The sequence below is a fragment of the Takifugu flavidus genome, chromosome 12 (assembly GCF_003711565.1).
Source record: "Takifugu flavidus isolate HTHZ2018 chromosome 12, ASM371156v2, whole genome shotgun sequence".
NCBI classification, from domain to species: Eukaryota; Metazoa; Chordata; class Actinopteri; order Tetraodontiformes; family Tetraodontidae; genus Takifugu; species Takifugu flavidus.
In genome coordinates this window covers 6,267,824-6,280,736 of record NC_079531.1, presented here as the reverse complement: position 1 = coordinate 6,280,736, position 12,913 = coordinate 6,267,824, and the positions used below count along the sequence as shown (strand labels likewise).

Here is a 12,913-nt window from a genome sequence, read left to right as displayed (position 1 = left end):
TGAATCAAATTTTACATATTTAATAATGCTGTCATATGTAAATGAAACTGTGACTACAGGTCCACAGAGATCAAAGATCAGTGTTTGCTTGTTTATGAGGTTTGAAATCCATAAATACTCATGCAGGCTTCTGAACAACATTCATGCGCACGTGATGCCGCTCAGTGGCTTTGCTCCCACACACAGCATGACTTCCACTCAGAACTGGCCAGAGCAAGGTTGGGCACTCCTGCAACTATTACTGTTAGTATCTTTCTCTCAGGCTGAGGACCGTGTGTGTCTCCAGATGGGGGATCCTGAGAACCCCCAGTTATCCAAAGATGGGGACATTATCCTGGGAGGAATCTTCTCTTTCCACAGAAGTTGGATAAACAGGCGGGACACCTACATGCACAAACCATTGCCACTGCAGTGCATCAGGTAAATGAAACCACAGTTAGATCTGAGAATGTGTAAGATTTAAACAATAGATGCAATTTTTATTTCAAATAATCATTTGCAATCGTAACTCTTTTCAATATTTGCATAAAGTTTGAATTTCAGAGGCTTCCAGCATGTCCAGGCGATGCTTTTTGCAATAGATGAGATCAATAACAGCTCAGACCTCCTGCCTGGCATCACTTTAGGCTGTAAGATTTATGATTCCTGTGGCTCTATTGCCAGAGGTGTGAGAGCTTCTCTGGCCTTGATAAACAGTCAGGAAACTACATTTAAACTTTCTGATAAATGCACCAAACCTGCACAAGTGCAGGCCATCATGGGAGAGAGTTCTTCTTCACCATGCATGGCCATAGCGACTGTTATGGGACCCTTTCATATTCCACTGGTGGGTAAGAGTCAACATGCATTTTTTCATTATTTGTGTCATTGTCATGCTTGTTCCATGTCTGTCTTTAAAAGAGGAAACAACACACTTCTCCTCTTCTAGATCAGCCACTTTGCTACCTGTGATTGCCTCAGTGATAAAAACAAGTACCCTTCATTCCTGAGAACAATACCCAGTGATCATTACCAGAGCAGAGCTTTGGCCCAATTAGTCAAGTACTTTGGTTGGACTTGGGTCGGAGCCATTAGGACAAATGATGATTACGGCAATAACGGCATGGCAACCTTTATAGAAACAGCAGAGGAGCTCGGCATCTGTGTGGAGTACTCTGTGGCTGTCTTTAGAACTGATCCACCAGAAAAAATACAACAGATAATCGATGTTATCAAGGCCTCCACATCCAGGGTGATTGTTGGCTTCCTCTCGCACTTGGATATGGATGTGTTATTAATTGAACTGTCTCAGCACAACCTGACTGGTTACCAGTGGGTGGGCAGCGAAGCTTGGATCTTTGAGTCTCACATTGCAGCCATGGATGTCCATCACATCCTGGATGGGGCTGTAGGCCTTTCCATCCCTAAAGCACATGTCACTGGAATGAAAGAATACATTCTCGATGTAAAGCAACTCAATTCATCCAGTAAAGAACTTTTCAGAGAGTTATGGGAGGCTTTATTTGACTGTAAGTTTGAGGATTCAGTGTCAACAACAACAGAGAATCAGAGAGAATGTTTTGGACATGAAGATCTGGCTGGTGTCAAAAACACCTTCACTGACATGTCTCTCATGCCCATCTTATATAACATCTATAAAGGTGTTTATGCTGTGGCCCACGCACTTCATGATATTCTCAGCTGCTGTAATAACACATGTAATAAAACAGCACAGCTGGATCCATTCACGGTGAGTTGAACACTAAACTGTTATTTGTTGTCTGTTACATTGTGTGTATTTCTGATCCATTTCTATACTACTTTAGATTTTGCAGCACATAAAAAGGATTCGTTTCAAAACAAAGGAAGGAGATGAGGTTTATTTCAATGAGAACGGAGACCCACCAGCAAAATATGAGATTATTAACTGGCAGCCAACAGAAAATGGCAATGTGGAATTTGTCCCTGTGGGTCTTTATGATGCATCTTTACCTGCTGACAGACAGCTGACACTGACAAACAGGACTTTAGTTTGGGCTCAGAACTCAGAGCAGGTAAATCATGGAGCCAAATTTTATTCAAACACATTTTACTTTTGCAAGTTAAACTGATTAATTTGTGAATTTTACCACGGCAGGTGCCTGTGTCAGTTTGCAGTGAGAAATGTCCCCCAGGAACTCGCAAGGTTCTGCAGAAAGGGAAACCTGTCTGCTGCTATGACTGTTTGAGATGTGCTGAGGGAGAGATAAGCAACAGTACAGGTCAGGTATTTCAAATATACAGTAATTATTATCAGACCAACTGAGAAGAGGTGAAGCTTTCAGTCGCTCCAGGCTCGGGGTCCTACAGTGCCTCCTAGAGGAAACAGGGGTTAGTTTTGCTCTTGATCTGGCACTGATACAGAAATTTACCTAAAATAGACAGAAGTTCAACATGAGTGGACTATTGCAGTAGCACCTCACTTAAGGTTCCAAGTGAGACAGTGTGATGTTACCTGGTCAAACTGGATGAGCAAATGTAAACTGCTGCTTGGTCACAAACACCAATCCCATTCTCTTATTTTAATTCTCCAACAACTTGTATTAACAAGACTTTATATTCATAGCCCTGACCTGTTCGAAGAAAATACAAAAAACCCCACCCCTCATATTATAGCGAGGCCTTTCGTTCAATAGTACAGTGTTCAGCACAGTCGCCTCATAGCCAGAGGGTTCTGATCAGACACACCTTCCAGACATGTGTATGATTGTGCTCATGGCCACCCAGACACACGTGTAGCTCAGTTGTTGTAGAAAATGTCACCAGGGCAATGCTACTGCACTTCAAGAACAACTTGTCACAGGTGATAAAACACTGTTCTGGCCGTGAAAGAGGGAGACAACACATTTAGGTTCACTGTAACCAAGCAAATGTGACACCAGCTTTAATGTTGTTTCCCAGATTCCATCAGCTGTGTGCGATGTCATTCTGAGTTCTGGTCTAATGAAAGAAGAGACGCCTGCATCAAGAAGAAGGAAGAGTTCCTGTCTTATGAAGAGATGATGGGAGCTCTGCTGACCGCAGCATCACTTCTGGGAACGTGTTTGACGGCTGTCGTCATGTTCATTTTCTTCAGATACAGACGCACTCCGATTGTCAGGGCCAACAACTCTGAGCTGAGCTTCCTGCTCCTCTTCTCTCTGACTCTGTGCTTCCTGTGCTCTCTGACCTTCATTGGTCGACCCTCTGGGTGGTCCTGCATGCTGCGACACACAGCGTTTGGCATCACCTTCGTCCTCTGCATCTCCTGTGTTCTGGGTAAAACCATGGTGGTTCTGATGGCCTTCAGAGCCACACTTCCTGGTAGTAATGTGATGAAATGGTTCGGACCTGCTCAGCAGAGACTCAGCGTACTGGGTTTTACTCTCATCCAGGTTTTTATATGTCTGCTCTGGTTAACCATTTCTCCTCCATTTCCATTTAAAAATATTAAGGACTTTAAAGACAGGATCATCCTAGAATGTGCCCTGGGCTCAGCTGTGGGCTTCTGGGCTGTTCTTGGCTACATCGGACTTCTGGCCATGTTTTGTTTCATTCTGGCATTTCTGGCTCGGAAACTCCCCGATAACTTCAACGAAGCTAAATTCATCACCTTCAGCATGCTGATATTCTGTGCTGTGTGGGTCACCTTCATTCCAGCCTATGTCAGCTCTCCTGGGAAGTTCAGCGTTGCCGTGGAAATATTTGCAATTCTGTCATCAGGGTTTGGACTTCTCATTTGTATTTTTATTCCAAAATGTTATATCATCTTACTGAAACCGGAGAGGAACACAAAAAGGAATTTGATGGGGAAAGAGGGACCAACACATTGATTCACATTAATTCAATAACAAGTCTTAAGCCAGGTAAAGACATATAGATCTTTTTAATCTTAAAATATTTTTTTCATCTGTTCGAGTTCCCACAAATAAAGATTTAACGAGAGAGAACGAGAGATTTGAACAGTTGTGATCGTACTGTCTGGTGTCCCCCGATAACTTCACTCCAATTTATAAAATATGAAAAATTCTGACACATCGTCCATCTAGAATCTTGCTTCCTTTTCAGAAATCTTGCGTCATCACACGTGATCTAACAGAAACAAAGAAGAAGAAACAAAGCAACAACTTGAGAACACAACACGCAACACAGATGTCGGCATACAAAAGAGGGAATGATGATGGTCTTTGGACTGTTTTAAAACTAATTTTTTTACAAGATGGAGAAAATCTTGCAGGTGATGCTAACATACTTGTTTATTTACATCTGCTTTCTTGTTCCTCAGTCTCCTCATTTTTTGATTGGCTACATTCTCCCTTATGTTAAACTTGACTGACTCCTGATTCGCGAGTCGTCGGCCGTCCCCAGACACGATATTTGGAATTAAATTTTGAACACCCTTAAAATTGATGATTGTTGACCTCCACCGATTTTGGAGACAATTGTCGTGACAAATTCACTCCAAACACACCTCAAATCAGCCAGGATAATGTTACAACAGTTACAGTACAATGTCATAAATCATATGTTGGCTAGAAAGTGCGAAAACTGGGACAAAAGCAGCCCTATTATAGTTATGTGTGTACTTTGCTTTAAATGATCATGTCAAAATTAAAACTTCAAATGTAGAAGTGCAGTTCCATTTTTACATTGTTATATAAGCACTAACAGACTCTGGAGATCACTTTTTGTGAGAACTATCAGAGTTCTAGTTTATTTCGATTTGCAAAAATGACGCAACCCTCTAATTCGACCACTTTCAGACTTTGACAGTCATAAACTTAATAATCTTATATATCTAATCTTTGGAATAGAGTATCTTCCCTGGCGATATATTTAGTATTTATATATATATATATTATTTTTTTATTTTTTTTTGCCCTCCACGCGCGCCAAAAGTTTTTTGTGATGCTGTCTACAGCTGCTTGCTGTTGAATAACATATGCTTGACACTGGAACATCGTAGAGTGTTTGCTATTGCCACAGAAAGTCAGATGTATATTATGTACTGTGATAAAAGTAAATGAAAGTAATTCTCTTTGTTGTGAATTAGTGTAATATCTGGATTTTTTGGGGTGCGAGGAACACAAAGAATAGATAATGTAGAACAGTCGGCAGCAGCAGCACTAATGATTTAAAATACCATGTATTTAATTTGTAGTGTAAGCTTTGCATACAAAATTAAACTGATTGTATTTTTCAACTTTTATGAATCAACTTTTTCATGTGCTACATATTCAGTAATGCTGTCATATGTAAATGAAACCGTGACTACAGGTCCACAGAGATCAAACATCAATGTTTGCTTGTTTATGACGTTTGAAATCCATAAATACTCATGCAGGCTTCTGAACAACATTCATGCGCACGTGATGCCACTCAGTGGCTTTGCTCCCACACACAGCATGACTTCCACTCAGAACTGGCCAGAGCAAGGTTGGGCACTCCTGCAACTATTACTGTTAGTATCTTTCTCTCAGGCTGAGGACCGTGTGTGTCTACAGATGGGGGATCCTGAGAACCCCCAGTTATCCAAAGATGGGGACATTATCCTGGGAGGAATCTTCTCTTTCCACAGTAGTTGGATAAACAGGCGGGACACCTACATGCACAAACCATTGCCACTGCAGTGCATCAGGTAAATGAAACCACAGTTAGATCTGAGAATGTGTAAGATTTAAACAAAAGATGAAATTTTTATTTCAAGTAATCATTTGCAATCGTAACTCTTTTCAATATTTGCATAAAGTTTGAATTTCAGAGGCTTCCAGTATGCCCAGGCGATGCTTTTTGCAATAGATGAGATCAATAACAGCTCAGACCTCCTGCCTGGCATCACTTTAGGCTGTAAGATTTATGATTCCTGTGGCTCTATTGCCAGAGGCGTGAGAGCTTCTCTGGCCTTGATAAACAGTCAGGAAACTACATTTAAACTTTCTGATAAATGCACCAAACCTGCACAAGTGCAGGCCATCATGGGAGAGAGTTCCTCGTCTCCAAACATGGCCGTAGCGACTGTTATGGGACCCTTTCATATTCCACTGGTGGGTAAGAGTCAACATGCATTTTTTCATTATGTTTGTGTCATTGTCATGCTCACTCCATGTCTGTCTTTAAAAGAGGAAACAACACACTTCTGTTCTTCTAGATCAGCCACTTTGCTACCTGTGCTTGCCTCAGTGATAAAAACAAGTATCCCTCATTCCTGAGAACAATACCCAGTGATCATTACCAGAGCAGAGCTTTGGCCCAATTAGTCAAGTACTTTGGTTGGACTTGGGTCGGAGCTGTGAGATCAAATGATGATTACGGCAATAACGGCATAGCAACCTTTATAGAAACAGCAGAGGAGCTCGGCATCTGTGTGGAGTACTCTGTGGCTGTATTTAGAACTGATCCACCAAAAAAATACAACAGATAATCAACATTATCAAGGCCTCCACATCCAGGGTGATTGTTGGCTTTCTCTCGCACTTGGATATTGATGTGTTGATTCTAGAAATGTCTCAGCACAACCTGACTGGTTACCAGTGGGTGGGCAGCGAAGGTTGGATCATTGACTCTCACACTGCAGCCATGCATGTCCGTCACATTCTGGATGGGGCTGTAGGCCTTTCCATCCCTAAAGCACATGTCACTGGCATGAAAGAATTCATTCTGGATGTAAAGCAACTCAATTCATCCAGTAAAGAACTGTTCAGAGAGTTTTGGGAGGCTTTATTTGACTGTAAGTTTGAGGATTCAGTGTCAGCAACAACAGAGAATCAGAGAGAATGTTCTGGACATGAAGATCTGGCTGGTGTCAAAAACACCTTCACTGACATGTCTCTCATGCCCATCTTCTACAACGTCTATAAAGAAGTTTATGCTGTGGCCCACACGCTTCATGATATTCTCAGCTGTAATAACACATGTAATAAAACAGCACAGCTGGATCCATTCACGGTGAGTTGAACACTAAACTGTTATTTGTTGTCTGTTACATTGTGTGTATTTCTGATCCATTTCTATACTACTTTAGATTTTGCAGCACATAAAAAAAATTCGTTTCAAAACAAAGGAAGGAGGAGATGAGGTTTATTCAATGAGAACGGAGACCCACCAGCAAAATATGAGATTATTAACTGGCAGCCAACAGAAAATGGCAATGTGGAATTTGTCCCAGTGGGTCTTTATGATGCATCTTTACCTGCTGACAGACAGCTGACACTGACAAACAGGACTTTAGTTTGGGCTCAAAACTCAGAGCAGGTAAACCATGAAGCCAAAATTTATTCAAACACATTTTAATTTTGCAAGTTAAACTGATTAATTTGTGAATTTTGCCACGGCAGGTGCCTGTGTCAGTTTGCAGTGAGAAATGTCCCCCAGGAACTCGCAAGGTTCTGCAGAAAGGGAAACCTGTCTGCTGCTATGACTGTTTGAGATGTGCTGAGGGAGAGATAAGCAACAGTACAGGTCAGGTATTTCAAATATACAGTAATTATTATCATATTATAGCGAGGCCTTTTGTCCAACAGTACAGTGTTGAGCACAGTCGCCTCATAGCCAGAGGGTTCTGATCAGACACACCTTCCAGACATGTGTATGATTGTGCTCATGGCCACCCAGACACACGTGTAGCTCAGATGTTGTAGAAAATGTCACCAGAGAAATGCTACTGCACTTCAAGAACAACTTGTCACAGGTGATAAAACACTGTTCTGGCCGTGAAAGAGGGAGACAACACATTTAGGTTCACTGTAACCAAGCAAATGTGACACCAGCTTTAATGTTGTTTCCCAGATTCCATCAGCTGTGTGCGATGCCATTCTGAGTTCTGGTCTAATGAAAGAAGAGACGCCTGCATCAAGAAGAAGGAAGAGTTCCTGTCTTATGAAGAGATGATGGGAGCTCTGCTGACCGCAGCATCACTTCTGGGAACGTGTTTGACGGCTGTCGTCATGTTCATTTTCTTTAGATACAGACGCACTCCGATTGTCAGGGCCAACAACTCTGAGCTGAGCTTCCTGCTCCTCTTCTCTCTGACTCTGTGCTTCCTGTGCTCTCTGAGCTTCATTGGTCGACCCTCTGGGTGGTCCTGCATGCTGCGACACGCTGCGTTTGGCATCACCTTCGTCCTCTGCATCTCCTGTGTTCTGGGTAAAACCATGGTGGTTCTGATGGCCTTCAGAGCCACACTTCCTGGTAGTAATGTGATGAAATGGTTCGGACCTGCTCAGCAGAGACTCAGCGTACTGGGTTTTACTCTCATCCAGGTTTTTATATGTCTGCTCTGGTTAACAATTTCTCCTCCATTTCCATTTAAAAATATTAAGGACTTTAAAGACAGGATCATCCTAGAATGTGCCCTGGGCTCAGCTGTGGGCTTCTGGGCTGTTCTTGGCTACATCGGACTTCTGGCCATGTTTTGTTTCATTCTGGCATTTCTGGCTCGGAAACTCCCCGATAACTTCAATGAAGCTAAATTCATCACCTTCAGCATGCTGATATTCTGTGCTGTGTGGGTCACCTTCATTCCAGCCTATGTCAGCTCTCCTGGGAAGTTCAGCGTTGCCGTGGAAATATTTGCAATTCTGTCATCAGGGTTTGGACTGCTCATTTGTATTTTTATTCCAAAATGTTATATCATCTTACTGAAACCAGACAGGAACAACAAAAAGAACATCATGGGAAAGGCATGCTTAAAATAATGCTGCTAATTTTGTCAGTAGCCATTTTTTTCCTAGTGCATTGTAATCTTTTGCAACCAAATTACTACTTTCATGTCCTACCTGTCTTTATTGTGTTTCATTTGTGAACACTATATGTGTTCAATAATAAAATTCATATTTTCAAAAACATCCTTGGCTGGACTTGTTTGTTTTAGTCCCCATGAGGGCTGCGTACCACCATGACAACTTGCCTCCTTGTTGTTAAATGTGTATAAATCCCTGCTGTGTGCAGCTGGGCTGGCCTTCAGAGCAGAGCAATGCAACTGTTGCGGCTGCTCCTCTTGGCTGTGCTGCTGGGGAAGGGGACACCCCTGTGCCGTCTCCGAGACTCCGCACAAGTGCCTGAACTGGCCCAAGATGGTGACTTTGTCATCGGAGGCATTTTTTCATTTCGCACAGGGCAGGATTATGTCATTGACACCTTTCAGCACATTCCAGAAGCTCGAAAATGCAAGAAGTATGCAGCATAATCTCTCCATTCAAATGATTTGTGTGTGATTTGTGATGTATTCCAGACATTAATATGTGATTTTATTTAAAACCCTAGCTTCAATTACAGAGAATTTAAATTTGCTCAGACGCTGATATTTGCTGTTGAGGAGATCAACAGAAATCCTGATTTACTGCCCCATTTGAAACTTGGCTACAAAATTTACAATACCTGTGGAACTATGGACATACTGAGAGCTGCACTGGCCCTGGTGAGTGGACTTGAGAATGAAATCAGCAATGAAAACTGCACTAAAATCAAGACCATTCAAGCCATTTTGGGACATTCGGGATCAAGGCCAACTATCGCATTTGCACAAGTTGTTGGAAGGTTCCACATACCTGTGGTGAGTTAATTGTTCACCTGAGCTGCACAATGTTTTGGAAAAATAACACCTTTGATGTGAATTTTGAGTGTTCAACATTGTTCTTTTGATTCTTTCTTTCACTGTAGATCAGCCATTTTGCTACCTGTGCCTGTCTGAGCAACCGAGAGGAGTTCCCCACCTTTTTTAGAACCATTCCCAGCGACTTTTATCAGAGCAGAGCACTGGCCAAGTTGGTCAAGCACTTTGGATGGACTTGGATTGGGGCCATAGCTGTGGATAATGAATACGGCCTCAGTGGCATAGCTACGTTTATCCAAGCGGCACAAGAGCACGGTGTGTGCACCGAGTATTCTGAATCCTTCTCATCATCGGGTCCACCTGAAACACTCCAGAGAATCGTTGAGGTTGTGAAGCGGGCCACTTCCAAAGTGATTGTCGCTTTCATGTCTCACAGAGAGATTAAGTTGCTGGCTCAGGAGCTGTACAGTCAGAACATCACAGGACTGCAGTGGGTCGGCAGCGATGCCTGGATCACAGATCACTCTCTGACTGACAGCTCGGGACACAGCATCCTGTTGGGCTCACTGGGTTTCACGGTCAGCAAGGCTAAAATCCTGGGGTTGGAGGAACACCTGAGGGGGCTCCACCCAGCGCAGTTCCCAATGAGTGCGTTCATGACAGAGTTCTGGGAGGACAGGTTTGCCTGCAGTCTCAACATCACGGGAAGTACAGGGAGAAGGCCGTGCAGTGGCTCTGAGAGCCTGCAGAATGACACGTCACCATTTACTGACGTGACCGAGCTCAGGTTCACTAATAACGTGTACAAATCCGTCTACGTGGTGGCCCACGCGCTCGACAATCTGATGAAATGTGAAAAGGGTGAAGGTCCCTTTTCAGAGGGGAGCTGTGCTGATCCCAAGCACATTCAACCGTGGCAGGTGAGGAAATAATGGCAGCGATGACAGACGTCATTTCGTTTAACTGAATATGTCTGTTTTTGCCAGGTCTTGCATTATATCAACACTGTGAGATTCAACACTTCTGAGGGGGAAACGGTTTATTTTGAAAGGAGCGGGGACTCTCCAGCAAGATACGAACTTGTCAATATACAACTGACAGACAAGGGCACTTTAGAGGGACGGACAGTTGGAATTTATGATGCCTCTCTCCCGGAGGATCATCAGTTCATCATGAGTGACGAGCCAATCGTTTGGGGAAATGGTGAGATGGAGGTAAAGAAGAAAGCCGATATGCAATTTGTCTGCACATTAAGCTGTGAATATTGAGCTGTGTTGAATGGCTGTGTGTGTGCTTATTTGTGCATGTGCTGCAGGCACCTGTGTCAGTGTGCACTCAGAGGTGTCTCCCAGGAACCCACAAGGTCCTCCAGAAAGGAAAGCCCGTCTGCTGCTTTGATTGTGTTCCATGTCCACCAGGAGAGATCAGTAATTCCACAAGTAAATAAAACAAACAGCCCATTCCCCCATCCCCTTTAAATGCAGCATTTAAGAAAGTGCACTAACAAAATACCATTTTCCTCTGTGTTGGTTTCCATTTTGCAGATTCCATACACTGTATAAAATGTGCGAACCTGTTCTGGTCCAATCAGGAGCGAGATGCGTGCATCCCCAAATCAATAGAGTTCTTGGCACATAAAGAACTTCTGGGAACTTTATTGGTTTTATTCTCTCTACTGGGAGTTTTTCTCACCACATTCATGTTCCTGATCTTTTACTGCCACAAAGAAACTCCGATTGTCAGGGCCAACAACTCTGAGCTGAGCTTCCTGCTCCTCTTCTCTCTGACTCTGTGCTTCCTGTGCTCTCTGACCTTCATCGGTCGACCCTCTGGGTGGTCCTGCATGCTGCGGCACACAGCGTTCGGAATCACCTTCGTCCTCTGCATCTCCTGTGTTCTGGGTAAAACCATGGTGGTTCTGATGGCCTTCAGAGCCACACTTCCTGGTAGTAATATGTTGAAATGGTTCGGACCTGCTCAGCAGAGACTCTGTGTTGTGGCCTTCACTTTCGTACAGGTTTTGATTTGTATACTATGGTTGACTATCAGCCCCCCCTATCCTTTTGAGAATATGGAGTATTATAATGACAGAATCATCCTAGAATGTGCTCTGGGCTCAGCTCTGGGCTTCTGGGCTGTTCTTGGCTACATCGGACTTCTGGCCATGTTTTGTTTCATTCTGGCATTTCTGGCTCGGAAACTCCCCAACAACTTTAACGAAGCTAAATTCATCACCTTCAGCATGCTGATATTCTGTGCTGTGTGGGTCACCTTCATTCCAGCCTATGTCAGCTCTCCTGGGAAGTTTTTAGTTGCCGTGGAGATCTTTGCAATTTTGGCCTCAAGTTATGGACTTTTGTTTTGCATTTTTTTACCCAAATGTTTTATCATCTTGTTTCGGCCTGAGTTGAACACAAAGAAACACATCATTGGAAAGACCTGATAAAACCATTAATCATTGACTGGGATTGTTAATCATTGTCATATCTGTGTCTTTATCTTAAATACATTTACACTGTTAAATAAATTAATGAGTGTTTCAACAATAGAGCTTTGGTTGAGTTTATGCATTTACACTATAGTATCTATCTACAATAAAGAATTGGCTAATATACTGTACAGGACCAGAGAAAAAGATATTTTACCCATCTTATTTATGCCAGGTGTGTGCATTGCATGTATGAACAATTAAGCATAGTTTTGAGTACATATAAATAAACAATAAAATTCAGAGGTTATATTCATCAATTCTTTTGCAGATGCATTATGACAATTTACATTGGGCTGTTTTCCATCTAAAAAATGTGTGAAAAATATTATTTAATTGGAAATCTGAAACATGTATAAGCATTTTCTTTAAAGTAGCCAGTCTTCTTTGATTCTCATCCCCATTTTTTTCATAATTTATTTAAAGAGTAATTAATAAATATAATAATAAATAACAAGACCATATATCAGCAGTCACTTATGCAATATGTGACCAAAAGCAAATACCAAGTTCAAATGAAACAATCAAGTTTAACAGAAACAGAGGTCCTTCACATGCACGAGCGCAAAAATAACACTGGATAAACAAGGTCCCATCTGTTGCATAATGAGTCACCTTGCGGTTTGACTCTGTTGGGAAATGTGCCGCAGGGAAGAGATTGCTTCATCTCTGCAAATAGAGCAACAATCATCAGGTGGCACGTTGTTTGGCGGGTGTTAATTAATTAAAATCTCTCCTCACAACATGCAAATATGACATTGTATGCCAATTAAGGCTTTATTTTGACCTTGACTGACCTTGAGGTATACTGTCATGTCAGTAATGTAAAGTAGCTTCACACAGATATTCTTTTCTGTGTCTATAAACCATTTAAAAAT

The 12,913-nt window shown here is 42.4% G+C and overlaps 2 protein-coding genes and 1 pseudogene across 3 annotated transcripts; all 3 read left to right on the top strand.

Moving 5' to 3' along the window:
- The first annotated feature begins 129 nt into the window (after positions 1-129).
- LOC130535121 (extracellular calcium-sensing receptor-like) lies at positions 130-3,858 on the top strand. Of its 2 annotated transcripts, XM_057049987.1 has the most exons (7): positions 130-218; positions 287-420; positions 532-826; positions 929-1,729; positions 1,806-2,033; positions 2,117-2,240; positions 2,920-3,858. In XM_057049987.1, exons 2-7 carry the CDS (start codon positions 287-289, stop codon positions 3,828-3,830), a joined length of 2,493 nt encoding a protein of 830 aa, XP_056905967.1. In that variant the 5' UTR covers positions 130-218; the 3' UTR covers positions 3,831-3,858. The 2 variants fall into 2 exon arrangements, with proteins under 2 accessions (XP_056905967.1, XP_056905966.1); XM_057049986.1 differs by having other exon boundaries at positions 175-420.
- Positions 3,859-5,141: 1,283 nt separating this feature from the next.
- On the top strand, positions 5,142-8,811 carry LOC130535120 (extracellular calcium-sensing receptor-like; annotated as a pseudogene).
- A 157-nt stretch (positions 8,812-8,968) lies between these two features.
- LOC130535326 (extracellular calcium-sensing receptor-like) lies at positions 8,969-12,031 on the top strand. Its single transcript, XM_057050319.1, has 6 exons — positions 8,969-9,168; positions 9,259-9,547; positions 9,655-10,467; positions 10,534-10,761; positions 10,863-10,986; positions 11,092-12,031. The coding sequence occupies exons 1-6, from the start codon at positions 8,969-8,971 to the stop codon at positions 11,988-11,990; spliced, it is 2,553 nt and encodes an 850-aa protein (XP_056906299.1). The 3' UTR covers positions 11,991-12,031.
- Positions 12,032-12,913: the final 882 nt, after the last annotated feature.